The sequence below is a fragment of the Triturus cristatus genome, chromosome 5_1 (genome assembly GCF_964204655.1).
Source record: "Triturus cristatus chromosome 5_1, aTriCri1.1, whole genome shotgun sequence".
NCBI lineage: Eukaryota > Metazoa > Chordata > Amphibia > Caudata > Salamandridae > Triturus > Triturus cristatus.
In genome coordinates, this window is record NC_140587.1 from 646,781,610 (window position 1) to 646,805,621 (window position 24,012).

General features: G+C 43.7%; 1 protein-coding gene across 2 annotated transcripts in view; it reads left to right on the plus strand.

Moving 5' to 3' along the window:
- The window catches only part of LOC146831328 (kinesin-like protein KIF20A), a 445,700-nt gene that overhangs the window by 234,656 nt on the left and 187,032 nt on the right, over nt 1-24,012 (plus strand). For both annotated transcript variants that reach the window (XM_085605605.1, XM_085605604.1), the window contains one exon: nt 13,092-13,231. In XM_085605605.1, the coding sequence (XP_085461731.1) occupies nt 13,092-13,231 (140 nt within the window). The remainder of the gene's footprint in view (nt 1-13,091; nt 13,232-24,012) is intronic.

Genomic DNA, 24,012 nt, shown 5'->3' on the forward strand with positions numbered 1-24,012 from the left:
AGTTCTTTAGCCTCCAGGGGTTGCCCGTGCCGATGTCGACCTCTTTAGTGGTAGTGGTCAGGCGGCAACACATGCAATTGCCGCATGGAAAATGGCCAGTTGGTCTGGGTTGGCTCCATAAGGTCATTTGACTGTCAATTACATCATTAGTGGTTTTTGAATGTACAAGGTTATCCCTCAGGTTTCCAGTCCGTTTGTACGCGAAAAGGGGAGTTTCCTACTTTCGGCTTCCGCTGTTCAAAATAGCCCATTTCTTCTATATAATGTTCTGGATTTTGTTTGAGACGGGAGTGTACGTTGTTACTTAGACAAGACGGTCTTTCTGTTCCTTCTGTGTGGTCTCCAGAAGGGCATCCCGGTTGTTATTTCTCGCCCTCTTTTTTGCTCGTTTGACCATTTGTTTGGGGTAGTGTCTTTCTAGGAGTTTACTCTCAAGTTGTTTCGCCTGTGATTGGAATGTGTTGATCTCAGAACAATTCCTTCGTATTCTTGGAAATTGTCCGACTGGTAAATTTTCGCAGAGAGCCCTCGGGTGGTAGCTCTCACACAGGAGAAGACTGTTCCTGTCTGTTGGTTTAATGTGGACTTTGGTGGAAATTCCTTCTGCTGTCAAGGTGATGTCCAAGTCCAGAAAAACTGCGTGGTTCTTATCAATGGTGTGTCTGAACCTGAGGTGGGGGTCGTTGCTGTTGACCAATTCCACAAATCGTGCTGCCTCATCTGTGGTGCCTTTCCAGACGATCAAAATGTCATCTATATACCACTTCCATGTTTTAATCTGAGGTATGAAGGGGTTAGAGGAGTTAAAGATATGGTCCTCCTCAAATTGATGGACATACAGGCACGCCATGCTCTGCACGAAGGTGCTGCCCATGGACGTGCCTTTCACTTGATGGTACAGAGTGTCCTCAAATTTAAAACAATTCTCAGTATGCGCTAATTCAGCGCACTCCATAATGAAATGCGTAGGTGTCATGTATGTCCACTCTTGGTCTTGTAGGATACGTTCAACCACCTCCAAAGTTCGCCTCTGAGGGATACTTGTGTAGAGCGCCTCGATGTCCATGGTTATGAACATATCCTCATTGGCATCAGTCTCAAAATCTCTGAGATGGCAGAGTACGTCCTTGGTGTCTCTCAGGTAGGACCGTAATTTTTGCACAATTGGTTTCAAGAACCAATTGCAAAATTGAGAAAGGGTTCAAGTGCTGACCCTATACCTGACACTATCGGTCTTCCTGGCGGTGGTGTCTTGTTTTTGTGGATTTTGGGGAGAGTGTAGAACCTGAGTGTCCTTGGTTCTGTGTTGACTAGAAATTCAGCCTCATGCTTAGTGATCCAATCGTGGGTCTCTGCTTCACTGACCATGTTCTTAATCTTGTTCATAATGCAAAGTGTTGGGTCTTCCTGGTGTACCTCATAGCTGGTCATATCTGATAGGAGGTGCAGGCACTCCTCTTTGTACATGGTGTAATCCATCAGAACAATAGCGCCCCCCTTATCTGCTGGTTTTACAACTACTTCGCGGTTGTTCTTCAGTTGTTCCAGGGCCGTCCTCTTGCCTCTGGTCATGTTTTGGAAGCCCCTTGAGTTGTTGAAATCGATTTTTTTTTTCCACCTCGGTTAGGACTGCCTGTTCGAAAGCCAGAACATTGCAGGCGACCTTCTGAGTTGGAGGGGAGAAAGTAGACTTTTTCCGTAGACCGGTGTTGGTCCGGTTGTTGTCCGATCCTTCAGTCTCACCAAAGAAGTCCTTCAACTTTATTTTCCGGAAGAATTGGGCCAGTTCTGTGTTGAGGAAAAAAGGATCATTGTCTGGAGTGGGGACAAAACCCAAGCCCTTTGCTAGAACCGCCTTCTCCTCCACGCTGAGTATATGCTTACTCAGGTTCAGGATATTAGTCACTCCTTGTTCATTGTTAGTGATGTGCCTCTGCTCCGTGTCACAGCCCCGCTGGTGGTTGCCTCGTCGTCCCATTGGACCCTGGTTGTTCTTCTCGGTTTCTGTCTGCCTCTTCCTCTGCCTTGGCCTCGGAATAAAAAAGGCTGCTGACCTTGTTGGGGCCCATACTCCGTAGGGTAGAATTGTTGCGGCCAAAAGCCGAATGGCCGCACTGGTGGTGCAAACATTGGTAGGTTAGAATTTTGTTATCTCCGTGTCTGTTGTCCCCCTGTGCTCTCATCACTGCTGCTATCGCTTCTTTCTTCCCCTGAGCTATAAGTCCAATTCTGGGGTGTAGGTCTGAAGCGTGGTTGGCGTTTAGGCGCAGGTTGTTGTTGAGATTTGTCGTAACCTTCATCAGTTGTGTAGGGATATACTGTCTCCTGCTTAAACTTCTGAACATCTTTTTGTAATTTGGTGATTTTTGATTGTGTGTGGTATTCCCTGTAAGCCGAGTGGTCGTTGTTTATTTCTTCAAGTTGTTTCTTGAAGACGGTCCCATGAACTGAGGTTTTTAGTTTGCTTTCGTTCTGTTGAATTTCAACTAGCAGGGCATCCGCTAGCTGTATTGCCATGCTGATCAGCACTTCAAACGGTGAAGGGAGAATAATGTCCCACATCACCGGTCACTTCTTTTAATTATCGTACATTTGTTCCCTGAATAAATTTAGTGTATGGACAAATGTAATGGTTTTTAAGTCACTTATCACTTCCGCACGGCCGTCACTTAGCTTTAGAAGTGCATCCCTGTCTTCAGGTGCATGCCCGCCCTATAGCAAACCAAGTTTTTAGAGAGCGAGGACAGCCGATGATGAAGCATGACACCGGGCGGTGTGTGAGGCCAGTAGGTTACTTTTTATGAGATGCCCCCACTGGCACTGCATCTTTCTAACTCTGTAGGTAACTGTAGGAACGCACTCTAGGGACAGCCTAAGTTTGTGTTTTCACTGTTTTGTGATTATAGCATGTTTAAATGTGTGCCAGAGCCTCTTAATACACCGCTACTGCCAGCTCTTCCCCTTAAGATTATCCCGTTAAGCCAAAGCCACTATATAGTTTCTGGACTAATCATCCAGAACTATTCCGATAGCGTCTTTATTTGCCTAGTTGCGAAAACCTCCACCATCTCCTTCACAGTGCCTTATCAAGGATCATGGTATGTGCCAAATTCAATGTGGTAAATTTCTGCACAGGTAAATGCTGTGCCAGAAGCACATTACAGGGATATCTATTGCAGGCAAGGACAGACCAGGTATAAAATAGGGTCCTGACAGAACAATTAAAAAGAAATAATGGTACAGAAAGTACATGCCTGAAATTAACTGGCTCTGCAAGGCCAAGAGCGGTTGTCAGTTATCATTTATGTTGTCCGTGCTGTGGTAGCATTTTTCTTAACTTATGATGGTGGCACCAGTGGTCAAGGCTGTGCTCCTTCTGTCATTTTACATGTTGTTATTGCTGTGCTTGCCGCTGTAATGGCAGATATGATTGATGCTCTGGTTCCTGCTGCTGCTGCTGTTGTCCTCTGGTTATTGTTATAGTCACTGTTGTCCCTGCCTTGCTGACAGATATTAGTGTTATTGTACCTGGTATGGGGACATCTGTGGCCACTACTGCGGTCCCCACTATAGCTGCTGTGATCTTCATAATGCTGAGAGCTCTTGCTATTGCTGCTGAGGACCTCAGCGGTGCCATATTTTGCACTCAAACCTGCTGTTGCTCCTTTAGTCCCAATTATGGTGATTATTGTGGTCATTGTTAATGTCCCTGCCCTAGTCTTTGCTGTGATCATAGCTATGGTTGTTGGTGTTGTCCCTGCTGTTGTGGCAGCTGTGGTTGTTGCCGTGGTTGTTGGTGTGCATAGATCTACAGTTTAAGCTATGGTGGTGACTGTGGTTACAGCTTTTTGTGATTTCTCCCATGGTTTTTGTGGTGCTGCTTGTGGCAGAAGCTATTGTTACTGATGTTACTGTCATGGTCACAGCTGTGGATTAATGCATTTGTCCTAGCTGTGACACCTGCTCTCAAGCTTTTGCTGCTAAGGCAACTACAGTTGATTCTCTGTTTAAGGCTGTTTCTGGAGCCGTTGTGGCTTTTGTGGAGGTAGTGTTGTTTCTCTTATGGTCCATGTTCTGCTGTCACTGTGTTTCTGCTGCTTTGGTTTTGCTCTTGTCTCTGATATGGTTACAACTGTAGTGGTTGCTGTTGTTCAAGCTATGGTTACAGTAGTGGTTCCTGCTGTGTTTACAGCAGTTGGTTTTGCACAGGTAACTCTTCTTATCCCTGTCACTGGCAGATGTGTATGCTGCTGTGATCACTACAGTTCCAGATGCTGTGGCCACCCCTTTTGTGACCTCTGTTGCAACTTTGGGCAGTGCTCTGGTAGAACGGGTTTGCTACTAAGGTCTCTGCTGTGATTGCTATGGTTGTTTGATGCTGTTGCCCTGCTGTGGAAGATGTGGGCTACACTGTTACAGCTATAATTTCTGTTATTGCCCTTGTCATGGTTGATGCTGTGGTCACTGCTGAGGTCCCTTCTGTGATAGAAGTTTTTTTTTGTTGCCAGCTGTGGTTCATTCTGCTGTTCTTGCAGAGCATACATATATGGACTTTGCTGTAGTGACAGCTGTCATCACTGTTTATGTCCTTGCAGTAGCGGTAGCTGCAGTCTCTGTCATGATGTGCATTGCTGTCCTTGCTGTTACATCTGTGGTTGCTGCTGATGGTGGATGTTGTACTTGCAGTAGGTAATGCTGGTGGCTGTTGTGGCAACTGTTGGAGATATGCTGGTAGCATCTGTTGTGGTTATGGCAGCTGTTTCTGCTGCTATACTGCTGTGCTTACAACTGTGGTCACTGCCATTGTTCTTGCTTTGCTAGCAGTTGTTATTGGGATTGTTGTTCCTCCTAGGATGGAAGCGGTGGTCACTTTTCTGGTCCTTTCTGTCAAGCAGCAGTCACTCTTGACACTTTGTGGCAGCTTTTGTTGTAGCTGTTATTGCTGCCACGGTTCCTGGGAGATAAAAGTAGTTATCTCCGCTGTAGTCCCTTCTGTGGGTATCACTTTGGTTTCTGCTGTTCCTGTCATTATGTCAGCTGAGTTCGACGTTATGGTTTTATGATGTAGTTACAGTTATGATGGACGCTGCTGTAATCCCTTCTGTGCTTGCAGCTACTTTCCCTGATGCTGCTGCAAGTGTGGCTGTGTTAACAGCAGCTGTAGTTATTTTTCGGGCTCCTGTTGCTACTGCTATGAACCCTCCTGTGGTAAGCGTTGGGAATTGCTGTTTGTATTTGTGTATGCACTATTGTTAGAAATGGGATTCCCGATTGGCTGAGTTATGCACCCAGGCCAGGCAGGAATCACCACTCTAGTCAAGGTCCGCTAGATACACAATAAGATAACATGTGCTCACCCCCTGGTAGCTTTGCACAGAGCAGTCAGGCTTATCTACAAAGGCAATGTGTAAATTATTTGTGCAACACACACACAGTAGCACAATGAATACACCACAAAAAGACTCCGCACAGGTTTAAAAATCTAAATTATATTTCTATGAATAAAACCAGACCAAAACGACAATCCAATAAGTATAACCAGAGTTAGTATTTTAGCAGGTGGGGCCCCGCGGTCGCAGGTGGCAAAGTTTGCTGTGCGAGGAAACAATGCTGCAGTGGCTCACGCTGATTCTTCAAGCGAGCGGCACAGTCCCAGTGTGAACAAGCCTGTTCGTGGTCACGAAGAGCCCAAAAGCTTGATTTCTGGGGCCTCGGAGCTGTATGTGATAAACAACTGCAGAACCCAATTCTGAGGCCCAGTACTTGGAGGGGGCACCTCAGGCAGACTCACAGAAGGCAGAGTCCAGCAGCGTCAGCAGAATTGAAGGAAGTCTTTTGTGTCGCTGAGACTTCAGAAAACAGGAGGCAAGCCAGCAAGCCCTTGGAGATCACTTGAAGGGGAGACAGAGTCCAGCTCTCCTTTCTGCAGAGTCTGGGAACAGCAGGACAACAAGCAGAAAAAGCAGAAAAAGCAGTTCTTCCAGAAATGTATTCCAGTAGAGTCCTTTCAGCAACTCAGCCGTCCTTCTGACAGATTCAGTTCAAGATCCAGAAGTGGCTGATTTTAGGGGGTCAGAGACCCAGTACTTATACCCAAAAGTGCCTTTGATGTAGGGAGTGACTTCAAAAGCACTCTTCAAAGTGCACAAGGATCCCTTTCAACCAAGTCCTGTCTGTCAGACTAACCCTGGGGGTAAATCAGTGCTTTGTGTGAGGACAGGATGCATTCTATTCAGATGCAAGTGTGAGCTACCCCTCCCCCCTTCCTACCCAGGAAGGCTGTCGGAGTGTAGATGAATGCAGATGAGTCGTCTGTCATACCTAGCCGTTTCTGCATTTGTGGCGTTCTAGAGGGAATACACAAGGGTAGCTGTCACCCAGTCCAGGTGTGTATTGGAGGCAGGCTGTCTGGCACAAAGAGCAGTAAGTACAGAGAAATGTCCACTTTCTAAAAGTGAGCTAACACAAGGAGATGATGGATGGAGTGCTGAAACTTTTCAGACACTTGCCCACAGTCACAGATCTGGGTTGAATCCATCATCGTTCTTTAGCTCACTACGCCACCCCAGTTCAGACACCGCTATATGCAAATCAGTCTTGATTCAAGTTAGCCCGTCTGATGAAGGGTAATACCCAGAAACCGGTCCCAGGATGCTTTTTTCCGGTCCAGGGAGGACCTGGCTTGGCAGATCGGCCTGGACTGTTCTCATGAGGCACAGGGTCAAGACTGATTTGCATATGGCTGGGTCTAAACTGGGGTGGCATGGTGAGCAAAAGATAAATGGATTTAACCCAGATCTCATGACTGGGGTTGAATGTATGATTTATTCAGCATTCCGTCCATCATTTGTTTGTGTAGCACTATTCACCCTAAGTGGGAAGAATATGCCCAGACGTGGGTCTCTTGCTCACTGTGCCACTGGGTTCAAGCTAGCCTGGCTGATGAAGGGTAATACCCAGAAACCGGTCCCAGGATGCTTTTTTCCGTTCCTGCTTGACAGTTCGGTCTGGACTGTTCCCATGAGGCACAGGGTCCAGACTGATTTGCATATGGCTGGGTCTAAACTGGGGTGGCATGGTGAGCAAAAGATAAATGGATTTAACCCAGACCTCTTGACTGGGGTTGAATGTATGATTTATTCAGCATTCCGTCCATCATTTGTTTGCGTAGCACTTCTAAAAGTGGCATTTTCTAAAACTTTGTTAAATCCAACTAAACCAGTAAGGAGGATTTATCATTAACATTCCAAACATATCAAAAATGAAAAAGCTACTCCTCTCTGATCAGGAATTACAGCTTAAAAGTACATTAAGAAAATGCTGGCATATGAGAGGGGTAGGCCTATCAGTAGTGAAAAATGAAATAGGCTGATTGCCACTATCAGTACATGCAAAACCTGAAGGTACATGTCCTGCCTATTACTTGCAGAGCACCCTGCCTTCAGAGTTACTTATGGCCTACCTTAGGGGTGGCTTCGATGTTATAAAAGGGGAGTTTAATGCTTGGCAAGTAGTATTAAATGCCAAGTCGAAGTGGCAGTTAACTGCACAAACATGCACTGTAGTGGCAGGCCTGAGACAGGTTTGAAAGGCTGCTTCTGTGGGTGGGATAATGAGTGCTGCAGGCCCAATAGAAGCATCAGAAGTATAGACCCGGGGAATATGGTATACCACTTTAAAAGGGACTTAGCAGTGCAACAGATATGCCAATCTGGTATACACCAATTTGGTCATGTATAGGGGAGAAGCACATGCACTTTAGCACTAGTCAGCAGTGATAAACTGTTTAGAGTCCTATGGCCAACAGAGAGAATCAGCAAAAAAGAAAGGCAATAGACCACCCTAAGGATAACAGGTCTAACAACTATTTATATAGCACAAACCTAGCTCAAAGGCAGCGCAGCACTGTATAGTGTCTAAGGCACTGTCCACATGAGATTGGAAGGTTACCAGGTTTGCAAGAGATTGTTACATCATCGGTATCTAGCGTTCATGTTAGATGTGTCTTCAGATCTTTCCTAAATTGTAGCTGGGTTGAGGCATTCCTGCTGTTGTAATAGTAGCAGTAAATTATTCTGTTTCTTCTGAAGTTGCAGCTGTAGTCAATATTGTGGCTTCTGCTGCAGTCCTGCTTTGGTGGCAGCTATTGTCCTGTTGAGTCAGCCGTGGTCAGTACTGTGGTTCCTGCTGATGTTGCAGGTGTGATCACTTCTCTGGTCGCTGGTGTGGTGGCAACTGTGGTCACTGCTGTGCACCTGTTGTGCTTGCAGCTATTGCTGATGTGGAAGGAAAGTGAGTGACCCAAAGCCCTCCTATATATCAAAACGCCAACACCCCGTCTCTTTGTTGCTTTGTAATTGAATGGACTTGGAGTATATGTATACAATTCTATACAGTCTTCTGAAGTGATTGTTTCAATTAGCCTGTAACCTCTGGATATGTACAATATTTATTCAATTTCTGTATCTATGTATGTTCACTTTTTATATGCACTGCGTCGTCTGTATTACACTTTCAATATATGTATTGGAACCTCATTACGATTAGATAAATTACAACATCTGAAACAGAGAGATTGTTTTTGAAATATTCTCATGGATACATTCCAATTTTAAAAGATTGTTACCTATTTGAACCAAGCAAGTATGAAACAGTGATTGATCACATTACCGTAGAATTATAATATAGGTAATGATCCAAATAAGCCCCAAGGGACAATTGTTTTGTTAGAACATTTTATCATTATGACTTGAAGCACAAGAAGATCAAAGAGTGGTCATAGTCCTCATCAGAACTTACCCCAAATTTGTAGCTTTGAAACTTTGAATCACTGTTACAGGAGTCTCAACCAGTCAGGTAGAAGTTTTGCAAAAAATGATGCTTGCCATTTTTGTGGTTGCATGGTGTAGGGTGCTTTCTGGAGACGTTCTAGTCTGTCTGTTTACCGTGCTTATTAAGAATTCATACACCTTAAAATGTTTGAGCATAGAAAATAAAAGTAGGCTAAATAAAGTGGGAAATAGCTACTAGGCTAGAGTTTTTTTTTTTTGTTTGTTTTTTTTACTTTTTCTTTATTATGATCATGGCACCAATACACAATTCATCTACCAATCAGATAGGAAAGAGACAGATTCGCCCACATATTAAAAAAGAAAAACATTAAGATCATTTTGCAATAAGAAAAAAAATCCTTGTGATGGACTCATATTTATGATGATGCCTAGTTACCCTTAAAAAGTCAAATAGGACCTCAGAATGTAGGAAGCACCACCCACACAGTGGTTTAGGATAGTAGGAGCTCTTGATAACAAGGCATGAGTCCAAGCAGGCACTAGACAACTGTACCAACTTAGCACTAAAGTCAGGGTTCGTGCTGTAGATACTTCAATTCTGAATTTGCATCTCTTACATATTCAAGACATGCCACATAATTCTACACAGCATCTACTTTTTCTTTCTCCCATGACAACCTTCAACTGGGCTAGATATTGGATTGAGGCCTAGCCTCCCTGTGTCAATTTTCATTCCAAACTCCTGAATTGCATAGGACTCAAGTGTGGAAATATGAATATGTGATTCCTTTAATAAAGATTTCCATTTTTACCTGCTCAGCTCTTCTCATGTATCTTCTTCCAGTAAGGTCACTAGAATTGTGACCCTGTATTTCTCATATTGTCGGTTGCTTTAGTTTGAATTCTTGTCACTGTTTTCACTCAGCGGAGTCTAATTAGAATTAGTTAGAACTTCATGGCGAAGAAACGCTTACAGTAAGGATTTGAGATCAGATTAACTGTCCACCTGGTACCACATCTGTACACTCATGGTTCTGGTCCTGTGTAGGTTCTCTAGGCCCTCCACTTGTTCACTAGCCAGAAAATGTTCATCAGTGCACAGCTTTCAAAAGCTGTTGACTTTATCTTCCTTCAGGTGTTGAATCGTTGCCTCCATTCTCTTGATCCTCCTATCTGCAGAGTTAGGTTTCCTCTAAGTTTCAGCTTTCTATGGTTCAGGGTATAATCTAGCATAGTTTCAAATGCCATCATCCTCTACTACTTTATATTTAGTGTGTTAGGCACTTTGATTATTGAGGTCATTTCAGTTCACTTCATCATTTGGTTGGGGAGAAAGTTTGCTTCAGAAAACCATGTTCTTTGCATGTAACACCTTTCATTTTTTTTGCAGTAGAGCCTTGGGACTTCGCTTGTGGTTTCATTGTGTTTTGCTGATCGTATCCCCGATCAGTGTGAATTAATTTAAGGCAGCAATATAGAGGAATCAACAGTGTTGCACATTTATGTAGCGAGAAGGCTTGGTTTATTTTTCCACCTGCTACAGCCTTACTCTCTCAATCTGTGGGCCCCCCTTGAGGGATGCCCCCACTTGTCCAGTCAGTACCTTTGTGCAATCTTCAGGGGGGAGGTGTTGATTTCATTATATTCATCCAAATTCCCACTTCTCTCCCAGCCCAGGGGGTGCACCTATCGTCTTTAATTCAACAGTGAGTCATAGGCTCCCACTGCAGCTCTGCATCTGAGGGAGCTTCCTGAGGACGTATGCTCTCATCGACTTAGGCCACAAACACCATCGTGCTGAAAGATGGGCTCGGGTTTGCTAGAAAACCACTCACATCAAGTCTTCTGTTATGTCTTCATAGCAGTTTGGGTTGCTCACAAGTCCCTTGGCACAAGCAGAGTTCATAACTCCTTCATGGGCAGAGTAGAGATCTTATGAAGCATGGATATCTTGCGGTTGTCAGGAAGGCAGTCATTTCATGGCCCCCATAGTCACAACCATAAAGGTAATTCTTCAAAATGCATGTCTTCAAACTTTGTCTTTGGTATATCCAAGGATGTCCAGTAACTGAGCCGACAACGTCGAAGGCATGTCTACTCTTCCTGTTTCCAACCAACCTTTAGAATCTGAAGAAGCACCAAGCTTGCCTTTATGATCCATGCCACGCTCCAGCAGAATCTTCATCTTATAAAACCAGTTCCGCCGATGACCGTTCATCCACCACTTGCATGAACCTGCAAAACCTTTCTTTTGATAGCCCATGGCATTTTCTTGCTGAACGATGATGGGAGTATCATATTTGGATGTAGCTGGCACAAGTTTAGCCAGTGCTTGAATGCAGACCTGAAAACCGCTAGAAGAGAATACAGATCCTGGAAGAACACAACATTGTACTCTCTTTCACCTAGAGAATAAAAAGGTATATAGTGGTATTGATGAATGTGTATTTTCTGGTATATATTGTTCAATATGATGCTAACCAGTTATGTACTGCGTCCCAAGCATCCAGACTCTTCCCAGCAGAAGGATTTGTCTAATGGCACACAGACACTGTTACCATCACTCGATTTCTATGAGATTGGAAGGCGCCTGGTAATCTGGGAGAATGCTGTCTTTAGGGTAACACCTTAGCTACCGAACAGCTTAAAATTCCAAAATTTGTCTCTGAGCCAGAAGGAGAGAGCTTGCCCTGTAGTTAAGGACGCACTGGTCTGCATTTTTATCACTAGGAGAATCTGATGCATATTTAAATGCCTCAATCACTGTTGCAGGATTGTATACATATTTAGGATTCAAGGTAGATAAAGAACTGCTAGATTAGTGATCTTTTAGTGTGTCCTCAAAAGGCATTGGTCTATACTGAGCCAAATTTCGATGACCGAAGGGTGAGGCTCAACTCCACCTCTAGACCCCCAATGTTTGATATTGTTCCCTTGATATAAATTTCAGGTAGACCTTAATGACATTAGTTTTTCAGATGTTTCCATATGCTTCATTCTTTATCCGAGGTAAAATTATTTCACATACTGCATATAGACATAACTAATTTAGCAACCAGTGTATCATTTCTGGGTTATTGCTCTGCCGAGACTACCCCAGGGGTCCAGGTATCTTATTTCTACTGAGCTTTGCCTGCCTTCAGTGACTGTCTTTGGAAGGCACCTGCCACCCACACATGTGCTCTACGCATTGCAAGGCGGATCTGTGGCTACGGGGAGGAGTCATTCTCTCCTCAGGGATAAAGGCGAGACACTAGGGCGCCTCTGTTGCACGTAGCTCTTCACATCTTAGAAGAAAAAGTTGCAACAAAAAGAATGTGAGTAAAAGGTGTGAACTGCCATTACCAGGCCCAGTTGGCGCCACACCATTTCTGCAATGGAATCTCCAACACAATTTAGTCAGGGTAAACTAGTGCAGAAGCGTTGCCTATCCTCGACACTCCATGGAATCAGCATTTTTTGAATGAAGGGTAAACCTAGGTACCCATTCAACCAGGTCCCACCGCAATAGATTTGCTTTGAATCCTTACTTGGTTTCAAAACCATGTCGTCCTACTAATAACATTTTCCATTATTAGGGGGGACGATGTGGCCTAACAACCAGAGCTGCCGACTTTTAAACTGGGGAACCAGTTTACAGACTCGGCATTGGCTTAACATCCTGTGATTCTTGGCGGATCACTTAATCTTCCTGAGCAACAAAAAACTGAATGTGTCCTTTTGTGAGGTATCTGGTGTTCATATACAGTGCTGCGATACCTTTGGGTCGAGGTCGGGCTACATAAAACTGCACAAAAACAAATAAAATGTACTTCATTGCACGTTTTAAATAAAAACAGTGTATTCCTGATTGTACCGCATCTGTATTCGGCCTGGTAGGTCCGTTTTTGTACTCTTGCATTCCTTTATCCTTACGCATTTAATTTCTTTTATCAACGCACCTCAGTGGCTCGTCCCTTTTAAAATGAGAATGTATGTATGCAACAAGGAAATAGGCGTATAATAGTTTGTTGCCTTGTAGCCCGTGAGTATAGACCTACTACAGAAGGTATTTTCTTAAATTCTCCCTTTTCATAACCTGGATAATGGAAGCAGACTCAAATACGTGCTGCACATTAGCTATGTTGAAGTTAATGAGTGATTACTTTAGTTTTAAATCGGGTGCAAATATTATGTGGTGCCCTTACACCCAGTAGCTGGTGATGCCTTGTATACTTGGGTCCCTGTCCGTGTTTTGTCAGATGATTTTGCCTTGACGGATGTTGACCCTCTGAAGATATATATATTTATTTTTTACAGGATGCGTTGATGAAGATTACAAGTTTAAGAGAGAAGTTGTTGGCTGAAAGACAAAGCAAATTTGTTCTTGAGCTTCAAATTCGGAAGGAAATGGGAGAAGAAATGCTACAGCAGTTGGTGGATTTGGAAGAAACCTGGAGGTATGACAACCGTTGGACTATCTAAATGTATAGATGTAGGCGGAGCTCAGAGTATTAAATCCAACGCCCCCACTCAATGCCCTGGCACAGAAGAGCATTGCATTACATTATAACGATGGCAGTAAAATCACGTTTTCATTGATCATGAAATACCTATTGTAAGTGTATGTGAAAAGTGATTGATTGATTCTTATATATTTTCTGGGCTGTAAGACCTTAAGATTAAGTCCTCAACCAGGAACGGACATTCACATTTCCAGCCTGGCATTTCCCCAAGTGACAACTCACAATGTTTCTATCTGAATTGAAATTCGAATTCTACACTTCACCATTAACACGTTTTGTGAGTATACCATGTGGCACACTTTCCAGGGAAAAAGAGTACTGGTAAATAGCTGAAGTCCTGTGGACTGCGGTAGGTACTGGAGAGCCATGAGTGAGTTGTTTCTCGCGCAGCCTGGATGAGAATTAGGCCAGTGAGTAGCTACCCTGGAATCCAGGGTTTTCCTGTTTACTGGCCTGAAGTACTTTTTGCAGTACACAACATTGCATTTGTAAAGTGCAAGATTGAATATCCGCGGTCAGTCCCTTCAACACAGATATGTCAAAATGGTTGTTGGGATGTGCACTGAAGCAAATGTGGAATAAGCAGTTAATATGACCTTTTTTTTTTTTTTTTAAGACCTCACCGATCAACAACTTTAGCTGTCATGTTGGACCTGATGCCAACACACACACACAAATACATAGGTACATAAGAGGGGGATTTTGGGAACGCCCTGTCAGCCACTGTGGCTCAGCTGGCTCTACCCATTGGCTGACAGGCTTGCCCATCATTCTTGCCCATCAGTCTTGATAGCACCAGCCCGCGGCATTTTGCAGATATGAACTACTTTTTTTTTAGTGGTTCATATCTGCAATAGACTCCTCAAACGCACTCCTGGTACTCCGATACTCCCTTCTCTGCGTCTTTTTTAATTTGTTTTTTAATGCATGGCCTAGGAGCTACAAAAGGCTACCAGCCGCTCTCATTGACTTCTCATCTCATCCTCCTGCAGGGTCCCTCTTCTCATGTGCACGTCAGTTACTTACCTTCCCTTCGTACCCTCTTCTGCACCAGGTCCCGAACATTGAATGCAGCAGGAATGGTGCTTGACACTAGCAGCATTTTAGCCATCCCCTTTTACCATCCCATCTGTACATTTATCACTACAGATCTCTGCATTACTGTATAAGGGGTCTGGAAATAACCTTCATGGTAAAGCAGAGTACCTTGGGCCGGTCGGTTCATCTTCGTAGATCTGGTTGGTCACCCATATCTTGAATGCTTTTACTTGTAGCTGGATGACTGGGGGATTTAAAAATGAAAATGACACTCAGCTGTTGTACAGCATCCTATTCTTGACCTCAGGACTTTACTTGAATAGGTCCCCGGTCTCTACAGCAGTGTAAAGCATCTGCTGGCCTGGTGCTTGGCCACATTATCAATCGTAAAGAATAAAAACTGTAAGTAGATTATTGCATGCCTCTCCGATATGTTTAAGGGATGTGTATAACAAGGCGGCATCTATTTTGTCTGAGGTGAATAGGAAGCTGCATCTTGCATTACAAAGGGCGACCTGAGGGTAGGACTGGCTGATGCAGATAAAATGGAACAGGCTCGTCTACTACCCTTGCTCAGACACCATGTTGCCAGAGAATATGTCTGCCCTCTTTTAGAAGCACGGTTTTACATTTTGCTTAAAAGTGCTTTTAGCAGTCTTTTGTCAGATAGACCTATCGTGAACCAAACCAATACTTAGTTTGCTTTAAGCCAGACCATTGTTTACCATTGGGTGGCTTTCTTGTCGGCCTCATTTGTTCTTATTCGATGGTTTCCTTGCTCTTCTGGTGTTTGTCTCTCTTGCAGTATCCCTTCTTTACTATTCTTTTGATTTGATGATTTGTATCCTTCCACTGGTATCATTCAGGGGATCTACTTTTTTTTCTTTTACCATCAGCACTCCATGCAAGTATTTTTTTCGAAAGATAATGCAAGTGTGTGCTCATTAATTGCAGCGTCGATGGAATCATTTAATGGGAATAAGATCATTTGAACTATCCGTGGTCTTAAAAAACGTAAATTACCTTTGAATTGTGTTAGCATCTTATCCTAAGCTATGTTATGTAGCATTTGCGTCTTTGGCTCGCCAGGTCTGCAAGTTGCTGGTAAACATGAACCCAGTACATTCTCCGGTCTTTGGCCTTTATCTGTTTCAATGTAATGATGAACCGTACATACCCATTGTTTTAAACCATTGTGGGGGGGGGGGCGTATGGGCTGGGGGCTCCCCTGCACCACAGGGGTTGCAGGGGACTCCATTACGCCCCTGAATAAAGTTTCAGCTGTGAGTTAGAAACCAGGAATTGACAGTAGAAGGAATCGATCCAGAGGGTTGGAGGTAGGGGGAGCAGTGAAATAGGCTTCATGGCCTGGCCCACTTGTGCCCCAGGGCGTCTGCAGACAGTCACTTCCTGGTCACTCCTTTTAACCTGCAGATGCCAACGCTGAATGGAAAGCTGAAGAGATGGACAGCTGTGGGAGGGTTGGCACCAGACTGAAGGTTTCGAAGCGCACACCCCTCTCTTTCAGTAGTTCCATGGGGTTTCCAGCAGCACAGAGACATAAGTATTGAGTGGCCCCTTTACTGTGCTGTGTAAATTCACTCCATCATTCAGTGGCTAGAACTCATCCGTATTATTGCCATTATCTTTGAGTAACAATGTTGGAATAATAATTATCCTTTCTCTTTTATCATCACATCACATTTGCCTAAAACTTATGATAAAATAATTTTTGAGAGGGTAGTGGGCACATGAAAAGTATATTTTAAGGGATGAAATTCAGGAGCAATAACAAAAACCATAGTTGAAGAAAGGTGATGGTAAATTGGAGAATGCAAATATTCAAAAAAGGGTTAGCTGGAGATGTTTGAATAATCTTGATAATTTGGAGTCTTCTGGGTAGCATTCCATTCCATATATGTAGCTCATCTATGCGATCACAGAATGGAGCAATAATGTACAACTGAGTCTTGCTCCCATTGCAGAAAGGGAGGGACGACCAAACTGCTGGGTCACGAACACTCAGAAAAAAAACACAAGGACCCATGTTTCAGCCCTGGTGGACCTCACCAGGGAGATGTAGCCTCTTACCACCTCACGCCGCACACTAGGGATCCACTCTGGACATGCCCATCTTATGGAAGGAGGCCAACTAGTGATGCGTGGGGATGCTTATATTCAACATAAATACTGGGATAATAATAGGTAGCACTCTCTGCCCTTGTTCTTTCAGCTTGCCTTCGCCAATATAGAAGAGAACAACATCATGACGGTAAGAAGCGGGTTTCCAGCCCAAACCGCTGCGCCGTCACAACCTCTGAGAAAGTAAATCACTTCTGTAATTATGCCCGAAAGCTAAACAATGGAATGGAATGGTCCTCGGGTGAATCCTCAGTACTTATGATTTATGCAGGCATCAACATGCATCAGTGTGCTGTTCAACAACATGAGGGAACTCATCTGAAAGCAATAAACATGGGGAGGAAATATACTGAGGTGGTGGAGACTGCAAACACAGAACTGTGGAAGCAACAAGGGTCTTATCTTTTTTACATCATGCAGTAAAGGGACATGTCCAAAGCTACATACATGAAATGAGTAAGGACAACACCTGGAAGTGAAAGAGAATGTAAACCAGCTCAGACTGACTCAAAGCAACTACCTAACATTGAGGGATACTGTATTTGCCTCAACACAATCCTAATGACCTCAAGGAATCAACACTAACTGACGCGCCACATTTCAATGAAAATGTATACAGAATCCATTGGGGGCATCCTGGAAGATTAGGCACACATACATCATGAGGGTCAAATACCACAGATGCCAGCTGCCTCAAGGCCTAGACAATGACGAGTGTACAAGAGAAGTATAAATACCATATTCCTGTTATGTTACCAATTGGCCAAACAAGTGTTCGGCTTAGCACCTGTCAAAATAGTGTATTGTATTACTGGCAAAATTAAAAAGAAAGACCTAGAGGAAGATCATTTATTAAACATATATCAACATTGTCAGATTCAATAAATGACACTGGGGAGGAGAAATGCTGCTATCGTGACATACCTTAACTTTAATAAAGCATTTTGTGAGGTGCCACGCGACCCCCTAATGCACACACTGGTTCAAATAGTCTCCATGTGAGATTGTTGTAAAGATCAATAAAGTGACCGCTTGCAGTGGTAGGAGATACTCACAACACTACTACTAGTGGGGAAGTGGGACTCAGCTGTGTACTCTGACATGCGTCTGTGAATCAGCCGAAACATCCAACTCCTTTAAGGAAAAGTACAAAGAGGCCACAGTCCTTTCTATTTGCTCTAATTAAAAAGAAACATTTCCTGAATATTCCTAGTTCATTCCCATTTTAGTTGTTTTGGCATGTAAGACGGCATCAAACAGTACCAGAAGATCACTACTTTATGAACTCGAGAATGCCGTTGTGACTAGGCCCCAAAAAGACGTGACTTGAAATCCCCTCCATGTGAATGTTCACCATTAGGCTTGCTGTGCACAATGTTGAGAGAAAGCGGTGACTGTAGAACAGCTCCTTGTGAGGGGACTTGCTGAAAACCTTTTGAACTTGCCTCCTGCACTCCTAATACACTCCTTCTGAATTACAGTAAAGGTCACTAGAAGGGTGAGTGGCTGTTTTCTTTTTTTTTCTTTTTTTGTTGTTGTTGAAATTTTACTTATATTCCATCATTAATGCATCATTATCACAGCATTATCCAGTATATTGCATTGAGATAATCCTATATACAATATTAGCTCAATTAATATTGACATTACTTTATAACACATTGATCATACAACATTGATATTTTTTTGGTCATTACTTCATAACCAGAAGGAGCATAACAAAAAAGTAAAACGGGTATATATGCAGGTATAACAAAGAGAGTTAAAATATAAAAAAGAATCCTTAAACTGACACCATTCCCTCCTTCCATATCCTTACAGGCTCCCAGATTTTCAGCCCAAGTTGCGTCTTCTTTTTACCTTTACGTGCATAAATTGCTTTTTCCAAATTATAGGCAGACAATAAACTTGCCAGCCACTGATGCATGTCCGGGGGTCTTGTATCCAGCCAAGCCCTGGCAATCATTAATCTATACACTGCCATTGCTATAAACAGAAATTCACGATGTGGAACCGATGGATCTGTACTAACCCCAAGTAACACCAAAGTCGGTGTAAGTACAACTTGGATACCTAAATATGTAGCTAAAAACGTTTCCAGATCCCGACTTAATGTATATAGCTGAGGACAAGATGCAAATATATGAATGATATCTGCTCCTACGGAATTGCATCTTTGGCAACTCGTCCCCTTGGTACCCCCCCATTGTGCAATTCTAGCGGGAGTATAGTACAAAGCATATATTGTTTTGTAATGCTGGGCCTGAAGTGGAGCTGAACACAGGACGGTATGTCCGAGAGCCAATGATTCCTGAAAAAATCCCGACTCAATGGATAGCTTCTCCATCCATTTAGTGTCAAACTTGGAAATATCGTCCATTTTAGCTTCTGCTAATATTGCATAAAAACGACGTATTGTACACTCCCCCCCCCTTACTTATTTTGTCCAATATTGCATTATTCCCAAACCCAGCAGGCCCCCCTTTCTTAGTATTCAGAAAACTCCTAATTTGAAGATATTTAAAAAAGCTTCTAACATCCAGCTGGTACTTAATGATTAGATCCGCAAACTGCACTACTCCCTCTTGGTCCATCAGGTCCCCTATCTCCCCTATCCCTTTGCTCGCCCATTCTGCCATAATATTATCCGCAAAAATCAATTCCGGGAATGACCTATTCCGATATAATCGAGTATATCTATTAAGTCTACTCATTCCAAATTTTTTCCTAAATGCAGTCCAGATCTTAATAGCTGCACTAACTGTCTTAAACCTAGTCCTCTTATAGTATGAAAAGTCAATGCAATTCAAAAGACAGTTTTCAACTTCTTAGCCAAAAACCACTGCATATACATCCGTGGAGCTATTAGTGTCCCAACAGTCTTGAGCCCCCCCCCCCCCCCAAATTAGGCCCTGCATATATTGTAGCGCTGCAGCCCAATAATACAATCTAAAATCCGGTGCGCCCCACCACCCCCCTTTCTCTCGAAAGAGAGATAAATTTATAAGCCCTCCGTGTTTTCCCCTGAGCCCATATAAATCTATTCAGAATTAACTCTAATGCATGGAACCACCTAGCCTCAAAGTACAGTGGAATAGATCTAAAAAAATTAAGAAATATTCGGCAATATTACCATTTTAATTACATTGGTGCACCCAACCAAAGATAAGTGAAGATTGTTCATTCGTTCCAGATCTAGTCGTACCGTCGCCATGAGAGGGGTCATATTCTGCTCTACCACATTCTCCACCTCCGCGGAAAGCTGAACACCAAGATATAATGCTGAGTTAACAAGCCGGTTATCATTGCAGTGTGTACACGTATTTTTAACAATCTGTGTCTTAGTGCTATTGAGTTTATACCCGGGCCAGCTGCCCAAAGCGTAAAGCTTCGTATTCCACCTCCCTAATGGCCTCCGATGGATCAGACGTTATGATTGCTACATCGTCCGCATAGGCCAATATTTTGCATACTCTTCCGTTAATCATGACTGCAGGTATCTTAACATTAGCCTCTAGGTTACGTAGGTATGGGTCAATAAAAAGGGCGAATACTAATGGGGATGACGGGCACCCCTGTCTAGTCCCTCTGCTTATCCTGAGTGTTGAGAATACCCTCTATTGATCCTTATCCTAGCTATGGGATCTCTATATAATGTCTGAATTGCTTGTATGTATCCCTCCCCTATATCAAACCATCTCATGTTTGCCCCAAGGTAATCCCAGGAGACCCTATCAAACGCCTTCTCTGCGTCTAGAAATAAGGCTGCCATAGGGTCTCCCAGGACTTCCGTTGCATCAAATAATGTGACCAACCGCCTAATATGGTGGGTAGTGCCTTTCCCCGGAATAAATCCATGCTGTGATGGGCTGACCATACTCTCAATGATTCTACCCAGTCTTTTTGCTAAGATTTTAGATAATATCTTAACATCTGCATTCATTAACGTAATAGGTCTATAAGATCCGGGAAGTACCGGGGACTTACCTTTCTTCAGAATTATTACGATGTCTGCTCCCCCCCAAGAGTTAGGAATTGATTCCCCTGTCTGTGCTAGACTCAAAATATCAAAAAAATCTTGCATAAGTATATCTTGAAATACCTTATAAAACTCAAGTGGGATCTGGTCAGGGCCGAATGCTTTGCCTGAGGGAAGACTATTCAGCGCTGTTTTGACTTCTTCCAACTGAATTGGTAACTCTAAGGCTATTTTCTCATCCTGCGGGAGTTTTGGTGGGAGTATATTACTAGTATTTCCTGCAACATCAATTACGTGGTTTACACCCTCTCGGGAATACAAATCAGAATAAAATTGTCTAAAGACTTCTCTAATGTCATCGGGGTCTGAGATCAGGTTACCCTGTCCATCTGTAACCTCCTTAATATCCGCCGCAGCTACTTTCTGTCTTGTATGGACGGCTAATATGTGCCCCACTCTCTCACTTAATTCATATGAATTCTCTTTTCTTATTAAATAATTAACTGCTGCTTTTGTGGCAATATTCTCGATAGTTTCAGTTTTGATCAGCATAATTTTAAGCAGGAGATCTTCTAAAGGTAAATTTAATTGAACTCCTTGTACCAACTCGTTTTCCGCCTTACAAAGTTCTTTAGTCAGATCATCCAATCTAGCCTTATCCCCCTTGCGTTTATAGCCAGTATAGCTAAGAGTTTCCCCCCTGATCCCAGCTTTAAACGTGTCCCATACCATTCCTGGAGATGCTGTCCCTCTGTTCATTGCCAAAAACCTCTTGATCCATATGTTCATATGTTCTCTATATCTCATCTTTTAGTACTGCTCTCTCAAATGTCCACTGTGAGACTTTCCTTTGTGACTGCCCTAGATTCACTGCTAAAATCAGGGGATTATGATCTGAAATGATCCTAGGTTGTTTTTCCATCAATAAGCCTGCAGCGAGAGAACTAGAAACTAAAAAATAGTCAAGCCTAACCAAAACGTTGTGCGGTGCAGACAAGAAGGTACTACCTTCCCTATGAGGGTGCAGCTTAACCCATGGATCAATCAAAGAGTTGTGGTATACCATACCAGCCAAGGCCCTGTGCATTTTCTTCTTTCTACCGGTATATTTCCCCCCTTCTTGCGCAAAGGAGCTACGTGGGTCGTGTATATTAAAATCACCACAGCATATTATGGGTTCTGGCCAGTGAGCCAACTCAGTGTCTAGAAATTGCAAGACCTCCGGATCATCCTCGGTAGAGCCTTATAGTGTAACCACAGTGCACTTCTCTCCCTTATATATTATTTCCACCAGTGCCCATCTCCCCCATTGATCCTCTTTTTTTCTATTTACAACAACCTCCCTACTCTTGGCTAGGATTGCAACTCCCCTTCTTCTTGTCCCTTGCTTTGAATAAGCCATCAGATGGAAACCCAGTTGCTCCAAAAGATATCCTTTACCTCCCTCAATATGCGTTTCTTGGAGACACAGAATATCTATCCGAAGTGTTTTAAATAGTGCAGCAGCTCTCAATCTTTTGTTGATATCATTTAGCCCACAAATATTAAGTGACGCAATTCTGCATGACATTAAAACACATCAAATGTACACCCACTTGGAAAAACCAATACCTTGAAGTAACTAAAATAAGCATAAAAAAATAATAACGAATGTGCAGTACAATACATGCTGTGAAAAATGCATACCTTACAAATACAACCGCCCCCCCTCCCCCCTCTCCCCCCTTAATCCCCCCTTCCCTACTCGAGCTACTCGAGCACCCGCCCCCCCTCCCCCACCCCCATCTACAGGCAAGTAGGTCAGCCGTGACCTATGTGTGGCAGCTTTTTGAAAGCATCAGTCGCGTCCCACCCCCCCCTCATTGAAAACCGATATTGACCTACCTACTCCCTCCCACTCCGCCACTAGTGAATCGAAACAGTATTCAACCTTGATGTGAAAACAAACATCGTTGAGTAAGGAGGCCCTGGTTAAAGAAGTTAACAACCCTAGAATTCCTAACTAAGACTACAGTGTCTACAGATCGCCTATCCCACCTTCTGTCCCTTGAGCTCGTCGATGTATAGATGTGCTTTTATCTCGGAGGTAAACATCTTAACATTTCCTTTGGCAATAATCTTAAGTCTTGCTGGATAGAGTAGGAATGCTTCATAACCTAACTTCTGTACTGGAGCTATCAGTTGCCTAAGGCGCCACCTCCTCTCCACCGTAGCATGGCAAAAATCTGGTCTTGCAAAAAATGTGGCCCCCTCAAAGCTACGCCTAGCCTCTGGTCTTGCCTTATTCATTATATCTTGCCTGGCTAAGAAATTCCCGATAGCTCTAGGTTTCGCAGATTGCGACTCCCCATATGACTTCCTTTGCACCAATGGAAACCGGTGGACCCTTTGCACTTCGTTCTCCCATTTCCATTTGGTAATATCTGGGAAAGCCCCCTTTAACAAATTTATTACATAGGCCCTTACATTCTCCCCCTCCATCCCTTCAGCCACCCCCAGTAGTCTAATGTTATTCTGGCGCTGCCGGTTTTCGTAATCCTCAAGTTTCCATCTTATGTCCTCTGACATCTTCTCCTGCGACTCTTTAAAGGCCTGCCAGCGAGTAACGTCATCTTCTAGCCTGGCTGTACGCTCCTCCACATGTGATACTCTGTCTGCCATTTCCTCATATAGTTTGTTCATTTTTCTCATGGAGCTCTGCATCTTTTTGGTCGCCACCTTTGCTCTTCGACTCTCTGCTCTGGCCTCTACTTGCATCTGAATAAGAGTCTCATACAGTAGACCCAGTGAGGGTGTTGGAGCCTCACTGACCGCCTTGACCCGCCCCCCCTCAGCTTCTTCCTCCTGATATAATGAAGCCGTTGCGTAGTAATCCCAACAGAGTTTCGAATCGGAGGGTTGAAGTTGAGGGCTGCTTGAGGGATTTATTTTAGCTCGTCTTTTACTTCTCTGTGAACTTGCATTCATTGGTGGTGCTTTCTGAATAGAAGATTTAGCTGCAGTATCGGAATCAGAGTCAGAGACAGAGCTTAGTTCTTGACTTTCATCCCCCAGCTCACTAGAAAGATAAGACTCTGATCCAGAATCCTCATTAACAGAAAAAAAGCACTCCCCATCAGGTGTTGCAGGAGCCTCCCCCTCAGGAATACCTGCCATATTAATTATTTTCCTTATAGCCGCTATGCCTCCCGTTTTTGAGCCCCCAGTCGATGTTCTACCATCAATTCTTCCTGTATCCGCCCTTAGAATCTGTGGCGGCGTTCTTTGTGTCGGCTTACTTGGACCCTGTAATTGTATTCCATCGGAGGACTCGCTCCGTAGCTCTGCCTCCGCTTCCTCACCCGAACGGGCTGCATCTGCCTCTGCATCCCCTTGCTTGTTCTGTCTCTGCCTCTGACTCGACTCTGAGTCAGCCGGCGCTGCTGCACTCTGCGGCGCTATCACCGCCGGGGGCTCTGCAGGTTCCGGCACCTTCACAGCAAATGACTCTTTGACTGAAGGCTGCCTGAGAGTCGAATCCTTTCCTGCCGCATTTCCCTTTGCCGCGAGACTCTCC